General features: G+C 47.5%; 1 protein-coding gene across 18 annotated transcripts in view; it reads right to left on the bottom strand.

Moving 5' to 3' along the window:
- Nucleotides 1-18,233, bottom strand: part of LOC139276493 (uncharacterized) — a 97,394-nt gene that overhangs the window by 41,329 nt on the left and 37,832 nt on the right. For 8 of the 18 annotated variants that reach the window (XM_070894588.1, XM_070894587.1, XM_070894590.1 and 5 more), the window contains 3 exons: nt 17,776-17,896; nt 16,095-16,207; nt 5,812-5,874 (listed from right to left, as the gene is read on the bottom strand). In XM_070894588.1, the coding sequence (XP_070750689.1) occupies nt 5,812-5,874; nt 16,095-16,207; nt 17,776-17,896 (297 nt within the window). Of the gene's footprint in view, nt 1-5,811; nt 5,875-7,566; nt 9,285-10,344; nt 14,573-16,094; nt 16,208-17,775; nt 17,897-18,233 lie in introns of those variants that run through there. The other 10 variants (XM_070894601.1, XM_070894600.1, XM_070894596.1 and 7 more) reach the window with 7 other exon arrangements.

Below are 18,233 nucleotides of genomic sequence, written 5' to 3'. Positions count from 1 at the left end.
GGACTGGAGTAGGAGTGGGCACCCGAGGAACTGGCTCGGGCACGAGGGACAAGGAGGAGAATCAAAGTACAATCCCGTAAGCCAAGATCATCAGCAAAGTATCTAGAGAACGGTACGTTAGAGCGGGCCAGTCAGAAGGTGCAAACAGGCAACTAGACACCGTTCCAACCAGGCGCAACAACAACAATCTGTATTTATATAGCGCCTTTAACAAAGTGAAACGTCCCCAGGTGCTTCACAGGAGTGTTGTGAGATAAAAAATTTGACACCGAGCCGCACAAGTAGAAATGAGCTCAGATGACCAAACGCTCGGTCAAAGAGGTAGGTTTTAAGGAGGGTCTTGAAGGGGAAAAGAGAGGTAGAGAGGTGGAGAGGTTTAGGGAGGGAGTTCCAGAGCTTGGGGCCCAGGCAGCTGAAGGCACGGCCACCGATGGTGGAGCGATTATAATCAGGGATGCTCAGGAGGGCAGAATTAGGGGAGCGCAGAGATCTCGGGGGTGGAGGGGGGCGTTGTGGGGGCTGGAGGAGATTACAGATAGGGAGGGGCGAGGCCATGGAGGGATTTGAAAACAAGGATGAGAATTTTGAAATCGAGACGTTGTTTAACCGTGAGCCAATGTAGGTCAGCGAGCACAGGGGTGATGGGTGAGTGGGACTTGGTGCGAGTTAAGACACGGGGCAGACGAGTTTTGGATCACCTTTAGTTTACGTAGGGTAGAATGTGTGAGGCCAGCCAGGAGTACATTGGAGTAGTCAAGTCTAGCGGTAACAAAGGCATGGATGAGGGCTTCAGCAGCAGATGAGCTGAGGCAAAGGCGGAGACGGGTGATGTTGCGGAGGTGGAACTAAGCGGTTTTAGTTACGCCACGCATATGTGGTCGGAAGCTCATTTCAGGGTCAAATATGACACCAAGGTTGCGAACAGTCTGGTTCAGCCTCAGACAGAAGTTGGGGAGAGGGATGGAGTCAGTGGCCATGGAACGGAGTTTGTGGCGGGGACTGAAAACAATGGCTTCGGTCTTCCCAATATTTAATTGGAGAAAATTTCTGCTCATCCAGAACTGGATGTGGGACAAGCAGTCTGACAATTTAGAGACCGAGGAGGGGTTGAGAGAAGTGGGGGTGAGGTAGAGCTGGGTATTGTCAGTGTACATGTGGAAACTGACGCTGTGTTTTCGGATGATGTCACCAAGGGGCAACATGTAGATGAGAAATAGGAGGGGCCAAGGATAGATCAGAGGTAACGCTGCGGGGGGTGAAGAGAAGCGTTGCAGGTGATTCTCTGACTACGATTAGATAGATAAGAATGGAACCAGGTGAGTGCAGTCCCACCCAGCTGGACAATGGTGGAGAGGTGTTGGAGAAGGATGGAGTGGTCAACCGTGTCAAAGGTTGCAGACAGGTCGAGGAGGACGAGGAGGGAGAGTTTACCCTTGTCACAGTCACAAAGGATGTCATTTGTGACTTTAATGAGAGCCATTTCAGTACAGTAGCACTCGAAACCCTGAAATCATAGGAGGTTGGTTTGGGCCTGACAGATTGGCCCTCCCCTCATTAACATGTGTAAGGATCCGAACGCCTGTTTTAGGTGGCAGCCTGGGATTCCTGCAAATCCGACTTTACCAATATGGCGGCACCCGCAACACAGGCGCAGATTGTGGGTGGCACATTGCGCCCACAGTTGGCCTATTTATCCTCTCCGACTTCCACCCGAGGACCAATTTCTCCCCCATAGTCCTTACATATCCAGCCCTCGAAACAAAGTGAAGCAGAACAGAGGAAGGTTTGTGAACCACACATCCCCAACCCCCCCATCAGGGTTACAAACTGCCCCCCTGGATTCTGTGTTCATAGGAACAGGACGAGGCCGTTCAGCCCCTCGAGTCTGCTCTGCCATTTGATGAGATCCTGGCTGACCTGTACCTCGACTCCATTGTCCTGCCTCTGCTCCATATCCCTCAATGCTCTCACCCAACAAAAATTCAAAGATCTCAATCTGAAAAATTTCAAGTGACCCCCAGCATTCACAGCCTTTCACGGGAGAGAGTTCCAGATTTCTACTGCCCTCTGTAAGAGAATAAGCTTCCTGACTGCCCTTTCTCATTGGAAGATTGTGGCCTGTGGTTCTGCACTCCCCCACCAGAGGAAATAGTTGTTCTATTCATTTTGATCTTAGTTTTTTCAAAATATTGATACAAATGAATGCATCAAGGTTATGCTGAAACCTGCCTGGAATCAGGGTGACTTAAGGCACCATTAAATGTCAGCTACATCGTTCGATATAGTTTGTGCCACGTATTGATCCAAAAGTCAGGCTGTGCAGATCAGCAGAAACACTAGAGAACTTTCAAAATCCTTGGTCATAAACTGCTGTTGATGACAAACTCCTGATAACATTGATCATTAGTCAACAGGATTTGCCTTATCTTAACCTGAGCGGCCTTATCAGGAGGTATATATAGAGGCAACTCGTTTCGACACGGGCCAGAGAACCCTGCAGACATCCAGGTAAGAGCTGCATTGTTACTTTAACCCCTGTGCTCCACGGACCGACAGAGATTGGAACATGTTGTCTGCACAGCGGGAAGGAGACTGCTACTGGGGGAGGGGAGGGGGTGCGACTCAAACATTTTAATTAGATGTTTCACTTAAAAAGAGAGAAAAAAATGGGAAGTACAAGGATTATTTGGGGTTTCTCTTACTAACTGGGAATTCAAGTATATTTGGGAATGTACATTTAAAAGGAAGAGAGAGAGGAGGAGTGAGAGAGAGGAGAGAAACATACACAGAGAAGAAAACAAGGGAATGAAGCTTAAATATTGTGACTCGCTGATTCTGGTTTTTAAGCAGTTTTTGGAAACAAGAATTAAAAAGCAAGAGAAAGAAAGGGAAGAGAAAGAACGAAATATAAAACGGACATCAAGATTTCGAGGTGTTCCTGGCTTTGGGTGCGAGTCCTTAGTGTGACTCTCTCCAGTGAATGCCCGTCACCCAAACTTCCTTTACCCAGTGTTATTTTCTCCATTCCCCTGAAGATTCTGGACCCCAGTCTCACTAGCACCAGCTGTCCTGCCCTCATCCGAGACAGAGCATTGCAGCTAGATCCTGCTCCTCCACACCCCTCACCCAGTGCCCTCATGCACACTCACATAGCGATCAGGGGTAGGAACCTGGTTGATTTCCCCCCCTCCCGCCCTAACTCAGGGGTACTGAGACCAGCTGAAGTGTCTTTACTGTGACCCAGCAGAGGCCAGCTCCCCGAGCACAGAAGCTGGGAACCCTGGTTTCTATGAGTCAGTATCACGGTCACAGGGACATTGAGCCACCGTGGGAGCTCCATGTAAACCTCAATTCCAACAAAACCTTGACTAATGCAAGCAGGACAGAGACTCACACTGTAATATCATTTTATATTTCAGCCCAGTACTTTCCGATCTCTCCTTTCTGTTGCAAAAGCAGTATTGAAAATTGAAGAGTTTTGTGAGATGTTTGCATAAGAGCGAGGGAAGTGTGCCTCTGTTAGTGCGATGGGGGCGATTTTGACTTTGTGTGATGGAGATAGAGAATCATCTATCCCCATTTTTATTTCCATTGAAGTAATTAGAATACAAATATTGAGGGATGTGAAACAGGCTGCAACTCGCAGCCTTTCAGCAAGTGAGGGAGTGGACGGATCTTTAAGAAGGGATTTTATCAACCTTTTTACTTACTGTAAAGCCGTGTCACTAACACCCAGGTCTCACCCCCCACCCACCCCATGTGACTTTATAACCACTTTACAGACAGTAGAATTTACTGCTTTCATTTGGATAAAATGAAATCCAAGAGTTGTTCGATCAAAGTGTTCGTTTAGTGTAACATTTTTCAGTACTTTTAGCCTGCATGATCAGTGAGCTGATTCCAGCCCGTGAGGCAGTGCTGGCGGTATAGTTGTCATCCGCACAGCCTAGGGAGGGGAGACCTGCTCCTGATTAATATCCCCGCATTCCAAGTAGAGCATCCAGCGTGGACATTGGGCGAGGTCCGAATCGGACTTGGCTGTGACCACCCCATGTTCAAATACCCCACCCATAGTCATTGTTCGGCCTCACCCATAAAGAAACAAGAAAGAACGAACTTGCATTTATATAGTGCCTTTCACAACATCAGGATGGCCCAGAGAGGGAGGGGGGAAAAGAGAGGGTTAGGGAGAGCGAGAGGGGCAGAAAGAAAGAAAGTGAGGGAAGAGAGAGAGGGGGTGAGAGAGAGGGGGGTGAGAGAGAGGGGGTGAGAGAGAGAGGGGAAGGAGAGAGAGAGGAGAGACTGTAGAGGAGCGAGTGAGGAGGAGGGAGAAGAGAGAGAGAGAGAGGGTTAGGGAGAGCAAGTTGGGGAGAAAGAAAGAAAGTCAGGGGAGAGAGAGGAGGGTGAGAAAGAGAGGGGAAGGAGAGAGAGGGGAGAGATTGTAGAGGAGCGAGTGAGGAGGAGGGAGGGGGAGAGGGAGAGAGAGGGGAGGGAGAGAGAGGAGAGATTGTAGAGTTTAGAGATTAACCAATAAGGGAATTAAGGGTTATGGGGAGCGGGCGGGTAAGTGGAGCTGAGTCCACGGCCAGATCAGCCATGATCTTGTTGAATGGCGGAGCAGGCTTGAGGGGCTAGATGGCCTACTCCTGTTCCTAATTCTTATGTTCTTATGTTCTTATGTAGAGGAGTGAGTGAGAAGGAGGAGGAGTCAGAGAGGGGGGGAGCGAGAGATAGGGGATAAACTGCATCACAAAAATGAACATACCCATTCCAGAAACTAATGTAACAGAGCGAAAGACAGAAAGAGTGTGAGGCACAGCAGTGAGTGAAAGACAGAACGTGGGTCAGAGCATGCTATGAGTGGCAGTAAAAGAAAAAAAACAGACTTGCATTTCTATAGTGCCTTTCACGACCACCGGATGTCCCAAAGCGCTTTCCAGCCAATGAAATACTTTTTGAAGTGTAGTCACTGTTGTAATGTAGGTGGGATACTCTGAACATGCCCACATGATCAGTCTGACCCATTAACTCAAGGCCACGCCTCTTAACCAATTGTGTTTCTTCTCATTTATGGCAGAAAACAGAGACAAGAAAAATCAAAATGAAGCTTTCAGTCGTAGCTCTGGTCATTCTCGTTGCCTTTAGTCTAGTACTGGCTGGTATGTATGTGGCGCCTCACATTCAAACACAAAGAAAGTCATCTTTGACCAATCGTTGTAACAAGCAGGATAGATGAGGGGAACCAGTGGATGTATTATATTTGGATTTTCAAAAGGCATTCGATAAGGTGCCACACAAGAGGTTATTACACAAAATTAGGGCTCATGATATTGGGGGTAATATATTAGCTTGGATGGAGGATTGGTTAACAGACAGAAATCAGAGAGTAGGAATAAAGAGGTCATTTTTGGGTTGGCAAGGTGTAACTAGTGGAGTACCGCAAGGATCAGTGCTTGGGCATCAGCTATTTACAATCTATATCAATGATTTAAATGAGGACACTGAGTATAAAATATCCAAGTTTGCTGACAATACAAAGCTAGGTGGGAAAGTAAGCTGTGAGAAGGACGAATAGCCTGCAAAAGAATATAGACAGGTCAAGTGAATGGAATATAATGTGGTGAAGTGTGAAGTTATCAACTTTGGTAGGAAAAATAGAAAATCAGCGTATTTTTTTAATGGTGGGAGTTTGGGAAATGCTGGTATTCAGAGGGACCTGGGTATCCTTGTATACAAATCACAGAAAGTTAAACTGAGGGTACAGCAAGTGATTAGAAAAGCAGATCCTTACCCAAGGAATGATATACTTGCCTTAAAGGGAGTGCAACAAAGGTTCAATAGTCTGATTCCTGGGATTGTCCGATGAGGATATCCCTACAACGTTAAGAGTTTAGAAGAATAAGAAGCTATCTCATTGAAAGATGTAAAATTCTTACAGGGCTTAACAGCGTAGATGCTGGGAGAATGTTTCCTCCTGGTTGGGGAATCTAGATCTAGGGGGTCACAGTCTCAGAATAAAGGGTCAGCCATTTAGGACTGAGATGAGGAGAAATTTCTTCAATCAAAGGGTTGTGAATCTTTGGAATTCTAGGAACATAGAAACAGGAGTCGACCACTCAGCCCCTCGAGCTGGTTCCGCCATTCTATGAGATCATGGCTGATCTGCGATCTAACTCCATACACCTTCATGCCTTTGGTTAACAAAAATCTATCAATCTCCGATTTAAAATTAACAAATGATCTAGCATCAATTGCCATTTCCAGAAGAGATCTCCAAACGTCTACCATCCTTTGTGTGTAGAAGTGATTCCTAATTTCACTCCTGAAAAGTCTGGCTCTAATTTTTAGACCATGTCCCCTAGTCCTAGACTCCCCAACCAACGGAAACCATTTCTCTCTAGCTATCCTGAATATCCTGAAAACATAGATGCGATCACCCCTCAACCTTCGAAATTCTAGTGAATACAACTCCAATTTGTATAGTCCCTCCTCGTAACTTAACCCTTGAAGTCCGGGTATTATTCTGATAAATCTACACTGCACTCCTTCCAAGGCCAATATATCTTTCCTAAGGTGTGATGCACAGAACTCCTCACAGTGCTAAAGGTGAGGTCTAACCAGGGCTCTGGATAGCCCAGGGGCTATGGATGTTAAATCGTTGAGTATATTCAAGACAGAGATTGATAGATATTTTGGATACTAAGGGAACTAAGGGATACAGGGACAATGCGGGAAGGTGGAGATGAGGTATAAGGTCAGCCATGATCTCATTGAAAGGCAGAGTAAGCTCAGAGGACCGAAAGGCCGACTCTTGCTCCTATTTCTTACGTTCTTAGTGAAGCTCCCTCTACACTGTCCCATCAAACACTCCCAGGGCAGGTACAGGGGGTTAGATACAGAGTAAAGCTCCCTCTACACTGTCCCATCAAATACTCCCAGGGCAGGTACAGCACGGGGTTCGATACAGAGTAAAGCTCCCTCTACACTGTCCCATCAAACACTCCCAGGGCAGGTACAGGGGGTTAGATACAGAGTAAAGCTCCCTCTACACTGTCCCATCAAACACTCCCAGGGCAGGTACAGGGGGTTAGATACAGAGTAAAGCTCCCTCTACACTGTCCCATCAAACACTCCCAGGGCGGGTGCAGCACGGGGTTAGATGGATCTCCTATGAAACACCCACGCACCCCCGATTCCTGTCCCCAATTAAATTCTTCCAGGCTTCTTGCCCTCGGTCCCGGTTCCCGGACACTCGGTCCCAATCTTTGTCTCTTCTGTCTCTATTTTCAGTGTCTGAGGCAGTCCCGTTGGATGAAACCGATACTGCAGCCGACCCGTATGAAACTTTACAAGGACTCGCTTCACAAATCGCACAACAAAGCAAAGCTATCTTTGAAACAATCAGAACTTATCCTCTGGTTCAATCCAGCACGTGAGTACCCAGCACATTCTATCTGATGTTATTCAAGTGTATATATAATAAAAGTTGGGGTGGAAACTGCATATGAAGCTCAGGCATTTGGGAAGAGAAATCTTCATTTGCACATAACTTTATTGTTTTGTGTATTCTGTGCTGACCTAGCAATAGATAAGAATGGATTAGACACAGAGTAAAGCTCCCTGTACACTGTCCCATCAAACACTCCCAGGGTAGGTACAGCATGGGGTTAGATACAGAGTAAAGCTCCCTGTACACTGTCCCATCAAACACTCCCAGGGTAGGTACAGCATGGGGTTAGATACAGAGTAAAGCTCCCTGTACACTGTCCCATCAAACACTCCCAGGGCAGGTACAGGGGGTTAGATACAGAGTAAAGCTCCCTGTACACTGTCCCATCAAACACTCCCAGGGCAGGTACAGCACGGGGTTAGATACAGAGTAAAGCTCCCTCTACACTGTCCCATCAAACACTCCCAGGGCAGGTACAGGGGGTTAGATACAGAGTAAAGCTCCCTCTACACTGTCCCATCAAACACTCCCAGGGCAGGTACAGCACGGGGTTAGATACAGAGTAACGCGCCCTCTGCACTCTCCCATGCACATTGCCTTAACAACTGCCTCTTATTTCTCAGTGAGTATGTTGTCAGTGGCATTGAACAGCTGCCTTCACTTGTGAAGACTATACCGCAGAAGGTTGCCGAAGTCTGGCGGGAGTACACCACACCGAGCGAGGACACGCAATAAAAGTGTGATTTTCATTATTGTGTTCTTTGTCAGATTTGTGTCATGCCAAAGAAAAAAATAAATTAATCTTAAATTTCCATCGTTTTTGAGATTTCAACACAGCTCTCATCGTATGTTAAGGGGTCTCAGCTGATTACTTGTGGTGATAGGTGTGGTTGCTTAGTTTTTGAGGATAACTATTCCCTCATTGGAAAGAGTGACCAATATGCCAGCAAGTGCTATTTTGGGCTAGCTACATCTCGGGCGTGGCTAGGTATAGATCGGTAAATATAGATTGAAGGCTGAATGTTCTCTTGGAGTCTAACTCTTTAGTCCAGTGTCATATCTATTGCTTCTCCATCACTGAGCACATGCACTGAAACTTAGAAATGCACTTGGATTAAGTCTGAACTTAATCAGACGTCCAAGAGATCTGAATGGTTGACTCACCTCACTGGGGGAAAAGCCTTTGAGCTAAGTTGGAACAAGAGCTCCTGGATAGCCTGCAGGGTGACAGTAATGGCCAGCTCCAAACCATGGCACACAGAGCAGAAGGACCAGGTTTACTTGGGTTTGGTGAGGAGGAACTGAAAGTCAGGCAGTAGTCCTGGTTATTGCTTCTACTGGCAAAAGGTGCCTTTCACCCACTCAAAGTGCACAAGCTGTTTGGTTGTGGATGGCAATAGAATGGAGACCGACTGTGTCCACACACATGCACCTTCCAGCGGGCTCCTGGATAGTGATCAAGAATGGGGACCCTGGCTGGTTTCTAGCCCAGAAGTACCAAGGTTAGTTATAGTGTCTGTAGTGCCATGGATGGGACCAGATGACGCTGTATGGAGCTGGAACACAATGTGCTTCACAATCACCTAATCGCATCTTCGCAGCACATGGACTAACGATAACACGGGTATGGGTCTCACGCACTAAAGTTCCTACAACACAAATGAATTGTCTTCACAGTACCTTAATTTATTTTTTAAACTTATAAACTAATAACAACATACCTATTATTTATGGGAAAGCAAGATAGGACACGGGCAGCAGAGATTTGGATGAGCAGATTTTACGGACGTTGGAGAATAGAAAGCCGGCCAGGAGAGCATTGAAAGAGTCGGGTCTGGAGGGGATAAAGGAATGGATAAGGGTTTCATAAAATCATCGAATCATATTGCATAGAAGGAGGCCATTCGGCTTATTGTGTCTGTGCTGGCACTTTAACAGTTAATCCCAAACCCTCCCCTGCACTTTCCCCACAGCCCTGTAAGTATTTATCCAATTCCCTTTTGAAGCGTGTTCCAGATCACAACAACTCGCTGCGTAATTCTTTCTCTTCATGTTGGCAATGACCTTAAATCCATGTCCTCTGGTTACCGACCCTGCTACCACTGGAAACAGGTCTCCTTATTTACTCTATCAAAACTCTTCATGATTTTGAACACCTCTATTAAATCTCCCCTTAACCTTCTATGCTCTATGGAGAACTACCATCGTTTCTTCAGTGTCTCCACGTAACTGAAGTCCCTCATCCCTGGGACTATTCGAGTAAATCTCTTCTGCACCATTTCCAAGGTCTTGACATCCTTCCCAAAATGTGGTGCCCTGAACTGGACCTCACCAGTGTTTTATAAAGATTTAGGATAACTTCCTTGCTTTTGGACTCGGTTTCTCTATTAATAAAACCAAGGATCCCATTTGCTTTTTTAACAACCTTCTCAGCTTGTCCTGTCACCTTCAAACATTTGTGTACATCCCCCCCTCACCCCCCGGGTCTCTCTGTACACACACCCCCGGGTCTCTCTGTACACACACCCCCGGGTCTCTCTGTACACACACCCCCGGGTCTCTCTGTACACACACCCCCGGGTCTCTCTGTACACACACCCCCGGGTCTCTCTGTACACACACCCCCGGGTCTCTCTGTACACACACCCCCGGGTCTCTCTGTACACACACCCCCGGGTCTCTCTGTACACACACCCCCGGGTCTCTCTGTACACACACCCCCGGGTCTCTCTGTACACACACCCCCGGGTCTCTCTGTACACACACCCCCGGGTCTCTCTGTACACACACCCCCGGGTCTCTCTGTACACACACCCCCGGGTCTCTCTGTACACACACCCCCGGGTCTCTCTGTACACACACCCCCGGGTCTCTCTGTACACACACCCTCGGGTCTCTCTGTACACACACCCCCGGGTCTCTCTGTACACACACCCCCGGGTCTCTCTGTACACACACCCCCGGGTCTCTCTGTACACACACCCCCGGGTCTCTCTGTACACACACCCCCGGGTCTCTCTGTACATACACCCCCCCGGTCTCTCTGTACATACCCCCCCGGGTCTCTCTGTACATACCCCTGGGTCTCTCTGTACATACACCACCAGGTCTCTCAATTCCTGCACTCCCTTTAAAATTGTACCATTTAGGTTATATTGCCTCTCCTCATTTTCCTACCAAAATGCATCACTTCATATTTCTCTGTTAAACTTAATCTGTCACGTGCCCGCCCATTTCCCCAGTCTGTCTGTCCTCCTGAGGTCTGTAACTATCCTCCTCACTGTTCACTACATTTACCAGTTTGTGTCATCTGCAAACTTTGAATTTATGACCTGTATACCCAAGTCCAGGCCATTAATATATATCAAAAACAGCAGTGATCCCAATACCGACCCCTGGGGGCACCACTCTACACTTTAGAGTGTCAGCTGTCGCTCAGTGGGTAGCACTCTCACCTCTGAGTCAGAAGGTTGTGGGTTCAAGTCCCACTCCAGGAACTTGTAGCATAAAAAATCTTAAGCTGACACTCCAGTGCAGTACTGAGGGAGCGCTGCACTGACGGAGGTGCCATCTTTCGGATAGACATTACCAAGGCATCGTCTGCTCTCTCAAGTGGATGTAAAAGATCTCAAGACACTATTTTGAAGAAGAGGAGGGGAGTTATCCCCGGATGTCCTGGCTAATATTTATCCCTCAATCAACAGAACAAAAATACAGATTATCTAGTCATTATCACATTGCTGTTTGTGGGAGCTTGCTTGTGCGCAAATTGGCTGCCTTCTTTCCTACATCATCATAGGCAGTCCCTCGAAGCGAGGGTGACTTGCTTCCACGCCAAAAATGGATGAGTTCACAGGTGTTTCAATATTCCAGATTCCGAACTACATGTTGAAGGCTGGAAGATGCCTGTGGGTGGATTTTTTTAACGTGGGGTGACCGTTGCACACCAGCCACCACACGGGCTTGACAGAGCGAGGTCTTGGTCCAGTGGCAAGGGTTAACCAGGACAACTGGAGACCAGCTCTGCTGCACGGACCTAGTGTGCACACATATCGCAGTGTGGGCTGGGCCGTGCTGCCCCTGGGTCCTCGCCTCTTCTGAGCCCCAAACTCACGCCTCTCGTGGGCGGGTATCTGTCATTCTATATATAAAACCCCCGAACCTTTCGATTAGATTCGAGCCTGTAACTAACTTCACAGTATCTGTAACTCACTCCCGGGTATCCATTATTCTATATATAAACCCCCAAACCCCTCGATTAGATTTCAGTCTGTAACTCACTGCCGGGTATCCATTATTCTATATATAAACCACCCGAACCCCTCGATTAGATTTCAGTCTGTAACTCACTCCCGGGTATCCATTATTCTATATATAAACCCCCGAACCCCTCGATTAGGTTCCAGCCTGTAACTCACTCCGGGTATCCATTATTCTATATATAAACCACCCGAACCCCTCGATTAGATTCCAGCCTGTAACTCACCCCAGGTATCTGTTATTCTATATATAAACCCCCCGAAACCCTCGATTAGATTCCAGCCTGTAACTCACTCCCGGGTATCCGTTATTCTATATATAAACCCCCCTGAACCCCTCGATTAGATTCCAGTCTGTAACTCACTCCCAGGTATCTGTTATTCTATATATAAACCCCCCTGAACCCCTCGATTAGATTCCAGTCTGTAACTCACTCCCGGGTATCTGTTATTCTATATATAAACCCCCCTGAACCCCTCGATTAGATTCCAGTCTGTAACTCACTCCCGGGTATCTGTTATTCTATATATAAACCCCCCTGAACCCCTCGATTAGATTCCAGTCTGTAACTCACTCCCAGGTATCCGTTATTCTATATATAAACCCCCCTGAACCCCTTGATTACATTCCAGTCTGTAACTCACTCCCGGGTATCCATTATTCTATATATAAACCCCCCTGAACCCCTCGATTAGGTTCCAGCCTGTAACTCACTCCGGGTATCCATTATTCTATATATAAACCACCCCAACCCCTCGATTAGATTCCAGCCTGTAACTCACCCCAGGTATCTGTTATTCTATATATAAACCCCCCGAACCCCTCGATTAGATTCCAGCCTGTAACTCACTCCCGGGTATCCGTTATTCTACATATAAACCCCCCTGAACCCCTCGATAAGATTCCAGTCTGTAACTCACTCCCGGGTATCTGTTATTCTATATATAAACCCCCCTGAACCCCTCGATTAGATTCCAGTCTGTAACTCACTCCCAGGTATCCGTTATTCTATATATAAACCCCCCTGAACCCCTTGATTACATTCCAGCCTGTAACTCACTCCCGGGTATCCGTTATTCTATATATAAACCCCCCGAACCCCTCGATTAGATTCCAGTCTGTAACTCACTCCCAGGTATCCGTTATTCTATATATAAACCCCCCTGAACCCCTTGATTACATTCCAGTCTGTAACTCACTGCCGGGTATCCATTATTCAATATATAAACCTCCCTGAACCCCTCGATTAGATTCCAACTTTTTACTCACTCCTGGGTATCTGTTATTTTATATATAAACCAACCGCATGCCTCTATTAGATTCCAGCCTGTAACTCACTTCCGGGTATTTGTCATTTGATAATATAAACCACCCCGCCCCCGCACCCCGATTAAATTCCAGCCTATAACTAACTTCCGGGTATCTGTTATTCTATATATAAACCCCCCAAACCCCTTGTTATATATCACACCCCAAACCCCTTCATTAGATTCTAGCCTGTAGCTCACTCCTGGGTATTTGTCATTCTATGTATAACCCCCCGGCGCACCCCCGGAACCTGTCGATTAGATTCCAGACCGTAACTCACTCCCGAGTATCTGTTATTCTATATATAAATCCCCCGAACCCCTCAATTAGATTCCATCCTGTAACTCACTCCCGGGTATCTGCTATATAAATCCCCCAAAACCCTCGATTAGATTCCAGCCTGTAACTCACTCCCGGGTATCTGTTATTATATTTATAAATCATTTGAAACACTTGATTAGTTTTCAGCATGTCATTTGCAGGTATTAGTTAATCCGTGCAAGCATCAAATTCCTCATCAAATTGCAGACAGTAGCCTTGATTTTCCAATTGCAGCACTGATGGGAACCCATTCAATTTAAATATAACCACCTGCATTAGAATCAGGAAAGCTAGGTCACTATCTGAACATGATTCGGAAGCAGGTTTTTGTTCGAACATTGTCGATGAACCCCGCTGTGCAGAATAATTCACACTTGCAGTGTCTTTGATCCTGGTATCCGGGGTTATGATTAATGGCTCTCGGACTTCTCACTGTCGGTCAGGATAAGACAAAGGCCTGCTGTCCAACCCACTTCTCCAACGGGCGCCTTCATTTGATGTTGAAAGATTCACAGTATCCAAGAATGGCCCTTTCAGAGTTCTTCTAAACACCTGACGTCCTTTTGAAATCTGTACAGTGGGGGCAGGGGAATTGTCAGCCCTTTGGGGAAGGAACCCTCCAGAGTCATTCTCACTGTCAGTGCACACTGAGAACAGCATCAAACACTTCCCAACATGGCGGTCTTTGTAAGCTGAAGGAGGCTTGCCCAAATAACCTCATGGAGTGACAAAGTCCCTCGAGAAGTGGACACTTTCATAAACGAAGCTGACACTCCAGCGAAGGACTGATGAACTGTTGTGTTGCTGCAAGTGCTGTCTTTTACATTAAAATAAAGTTTATGGCTCCCTGTAGAGGTGCAGGGTACTGCTCCCGTGGTGTAAGAGCAGGGCAGTCTCCCAGCACCATGGCCAAAGTTCCTCACTCCTCTGCAACAGAGTAATATCTCCTCGCTGTCTGTGGGTCCTCATGTGGAGGAATAGCTGCTGTTCACAGATACGATAGTCAGTCCAAATAAGAAAATGAATTTGGGAAGGGCATTGAGAAGTTTAAATGATGTGATAGGAAGGAAAACAAATGAGAGGCTGCAATGTATGAAAGCATCAGTTTGAGTCATCCTGATGTCACTACTCCTCAATGAAGTCTCCTTCCTCCACTTGCCATTCGTACTGGGAGAGATCAGCTAAGTCCTCGTTCACATGCTCACTCATTTCTGTCAGGATCACATCCAGCACCTGTGTAAGGCAAAGAGAGGCCAATGTTGATTCAATGGTGTGTGACTGGCAATCTCCCTGTGGGGTGAGGGATACACACACACGGATTTCTCATCTCTATCGTTTCTTGGCAATTCTGGAGCACTCTCAATTAGAGAAAGGAACTGATAGAATCAGATGTGAAGGGACTGGTAGTCACCCACCCCCCTTCCCCCGCCCGCTGCTTTGACAATGTCTACAAGCTAGCTCTGTCTGAATAGGATGAATATTCCTGTCTGCAAGTTCTTAGAGTCTGACGTGAAATGCGTTTCTGCCGTATCAATCAGTTCTTAATGGCAATACGCGCACAACATAAAACGTTCCTAATTTGCCAATCTCACTCAAAGGGATCACAGTACAGTTGGTGTAGATACTGAGAAAGACACAAAGTCTGAGGTAGTATGGGGTGCTCTTTTAATGCTGGGTTTGAACTACATTGATGGGACAGTGCAGAGGGAGCTTTACTCTGTATCTAACCCCCTGTACCTGCCCTGGGAGTGTTTGATGGGACAGTGCAGAGGGAGCTTTACTCTGTATCTAACCCCCTGTACCTGCCCTGGGATTGTTTGATGGGACAGTGTAGAGGGAGCTTTACTCTGTATCTAACCCCATGCTGTACCTGCCCTGGGAGTGTTTGATGGGACAGTGTAGAGGGAGCTTTACTCTGTATCTAACCCCATGCTGTACCTGCCCTGGGAGTGTTTGATGGGACAGTGTAGAGGGAGCTTTTCTCTGTATCTAACCCCCTTTACCTGCCCTGGAAGTGTTTGATGGGACAGTGTAGAGGGAGCTTTACTCTGTATCTAACCCGTGCTGTACCTGTCCTGGGAGTGTTTGATGGGATAGTGTAGAGGGAGCTTTACTCTGTATCTAACCCCGTGCTGTACCTGCCCTGGGAGTGTTTGATGGGACAGTGTAGAGGGAGCTTTACTCTGTATCTAACCCCCTGTACCTGCCCTGGGAGTCTTTGATGGGACAGTGTAGAGGGAGCTTTACTCTGTATCTAACCCCGTGCTGTACCTACCCTGGGAGTGTTTGATGGGACAGTGTAGAGGGAGCTTTACTCTGTATCTAACCCCCTGTACCTACCCTGGGAGTGTTTGATGGGACAGTGCAGAGGGAGCTTTACTCTGTATCTAACCCCCTGTACCTGCCCTGGGAGTGTTTGATGGGACAGTGTAGAGAGAGCTTTACTCTGTATCTAACCCCATGCTGTACCTGCCCTGGGAGTGTTTGATGGGACAGTGTAGAGAGAGCTTTACTCTGTATCTAACCCCATGCTGTACCTGCCCTGGGAGTGTAGAGGGAGCTGCCTGTTGCTGATAGTGGTGCTTGGAATGGATGTATGTTCATCTCTACATCCTTAAAATCCATCACCGTGATAAACACAAAAGTTACGAATGTAAAACAAACTTATTCGAGAAAAAGAATTGGCTTTGCTCTGGTTGGGCACAAGAGCCAAACAGGGAATATGGAGACTGAATTGAAAGGAATTTGCACTCACCACCTCAGTGAAAGCCATTGTGTGGTAATCCCTCAGTGCCGTATTCTCCACAGTTACACGATTGTGTTGGCTGATGTTACAGTATTGCCCAAAAAGGACGTTGAGCATCCAACCTGCAAAAGGGAATGAGAAACATGTTCCGAATTATCGCAGACTAGAACCGTGTGATGAAATGATTGGAACATTCAGAGTAAACTCGTTCGAGACTCCACTGGTATCAGTGCTGGCTCAGTGGGTAGCGCTCTCGTCTCAAAATCAGAACGTTGTCGGTTCAAGTCCCACTACATAGTCCTGAGCCAAGGCCAAGTGTGGTTTTCAGGTGAAGTGTGGTTAGAGCATACGGAATAACTGGACCAGATTGCACAAAAGTAATTCAGACCCCTATTCAGAACACGGACACACATGGGCTCGCGCACAGACATGCCTACGCACAGACACGTGCACGAGCACGCCTCCACAGACAAGCCCAGACACACGCACCGACACAGACACGCCCACACACACAGACACGCCCACACACACAGACACGCCCACACACACAGACGCGCCCACACACACAGACATGCCCACTGTCACGCGAACAACCACATGCAAACACACACAGACACAAACATGCGGTACTTGTAAACAGAAATTTCCCCTGTTTTGTTCAGAAAATTCTTTCCTTTCCACACAGCATTCTCTAACTGGGAGATTTGGGTCTCAAACCTCTTCTTGGGATTCTGCAAAGGTTGCTCAGTAATTCGCTTCTATAAAAATCATAAGGAGGTGTTTCATGAGTTCACAGATTTTCCTTCTTTATTGGGAAACCTTTGACCTCTGCCCAGATGTTCCAATGAAACTGGTTTGTGGGGTAATCTCAGGAGCGTGCCCACATCTGATCAGTCTGTGGTCAGTGCACTGCTGGTGGATCAGCCGGGAGCCCGGACATATTGTTCAGTCGCCCCCTGGGTGAGACTGAGTATAGATGTGCGGGGAGTACAGTGCCCCCTGGGTGAGACTGAGTATAGATGTGCAGGGAGTAGTGTGTCCCCTGGGTGAGACCGAGTGTAGATGTGCGGGGAGTACAGTGCCCCCTGGGTGAGACTGAGTATAGATGTGCAGGGAGTACAGTGCCCCCTGGGTGAGACTGAGTATAGATGTGCAGGGAGTACAGTGCCCCCTGGGTGAGACTGAGTGTAGATGTGCGGGGAGTACAGTGCCCCCTGGGTGAGACTGAGTGTAGATGTGCAGGGAGTAGTGTGTCCCCTGGGTGAGACCGAGTGTAGATGTGCGGGGAGTACAGTGCCCCCTGGGTGAGACTGAGTGTAGATGTGCAGGGAGTACAGTGCCCCCTGGGTGAGACTGAATGTAGATGTGCAGGGAGTAGTGTGTCCCCTGGGTGAGACCGAGTGTAGATGTGTGGGGAGTAGAATCTCCCCCTGGGTGAGACTGAGTGTAGATGTGTGGGGAGTAGAGTCTCCCCCTGGGCGATACTGAGTGTAGATGTGTGGGGAGTAGAGTCTCCCCCGGGTGAGACTGAGTGTAGATGTGTGGGGAGTAGAGTCTCCCCCGGGTGAGACTGAGTGTAGATGTGTGGGGAGTAGAGTCTCCCCCTGGGTGAGACTCAGTGTAGATGTGTGGGGAGTAGAGTCTCCCCCTGGGTGAGACTGAGTGGAGATGTGCAGAGTAAACAACTCACTGTCTAATAGCCTGTCCAGCTCAGCTTTTTCAGAGAATGCTCTCCCCCGGCTCCCAATAATCTTCAACAGATTGTCCAGGAGGAACATGTCGATCAGTCTCCTGCCGGCATACGTCCTGACCTGCACCAAGATATATGTTAATTAAAGGCTCTGAATATCCTTGACTTATTACATCACTGTGATCCACTGATGTACCTCGATGTCCCCAGCACTCATCTCCCAATTTTACAGACTCCATCATCTTTATAGAGTTGCCCCCTCCCCAGCTGAAGCCAATTCCTACTCAATGCCAACACCTTTATCGCTGCCTCAGGCTCTACCCAACAGAGTTTAAGTGTTATCTACCAATTAAACCAGTTGTACGCATGTCACCGGAAATAGGCCCATGGAGGTGGTGTCAATGTTCCCGTTAATTTTTTGGGGGGTGTGGCCCCTTTAACGGGCCGCACGGCCCACT

This window comes from Pristiophorus japonicus, chromosome 11 (assembly GCF_044704955.1).
Source record: "Pristiophorus japonicus isolate sPriJap1 chromosome 11, sPriJap1.hap1, whole genome shotgun sequence".
Taxonomy (NCBI): Eukaryota; Metazoa; Chordata; class Chondrichthyes; family Pristiophoridae; genus Pristiophorus; species Pristiophorus japonicus.
This window is presented reverse-complemented; position numbering and strand designations above follow the sequence as displayed.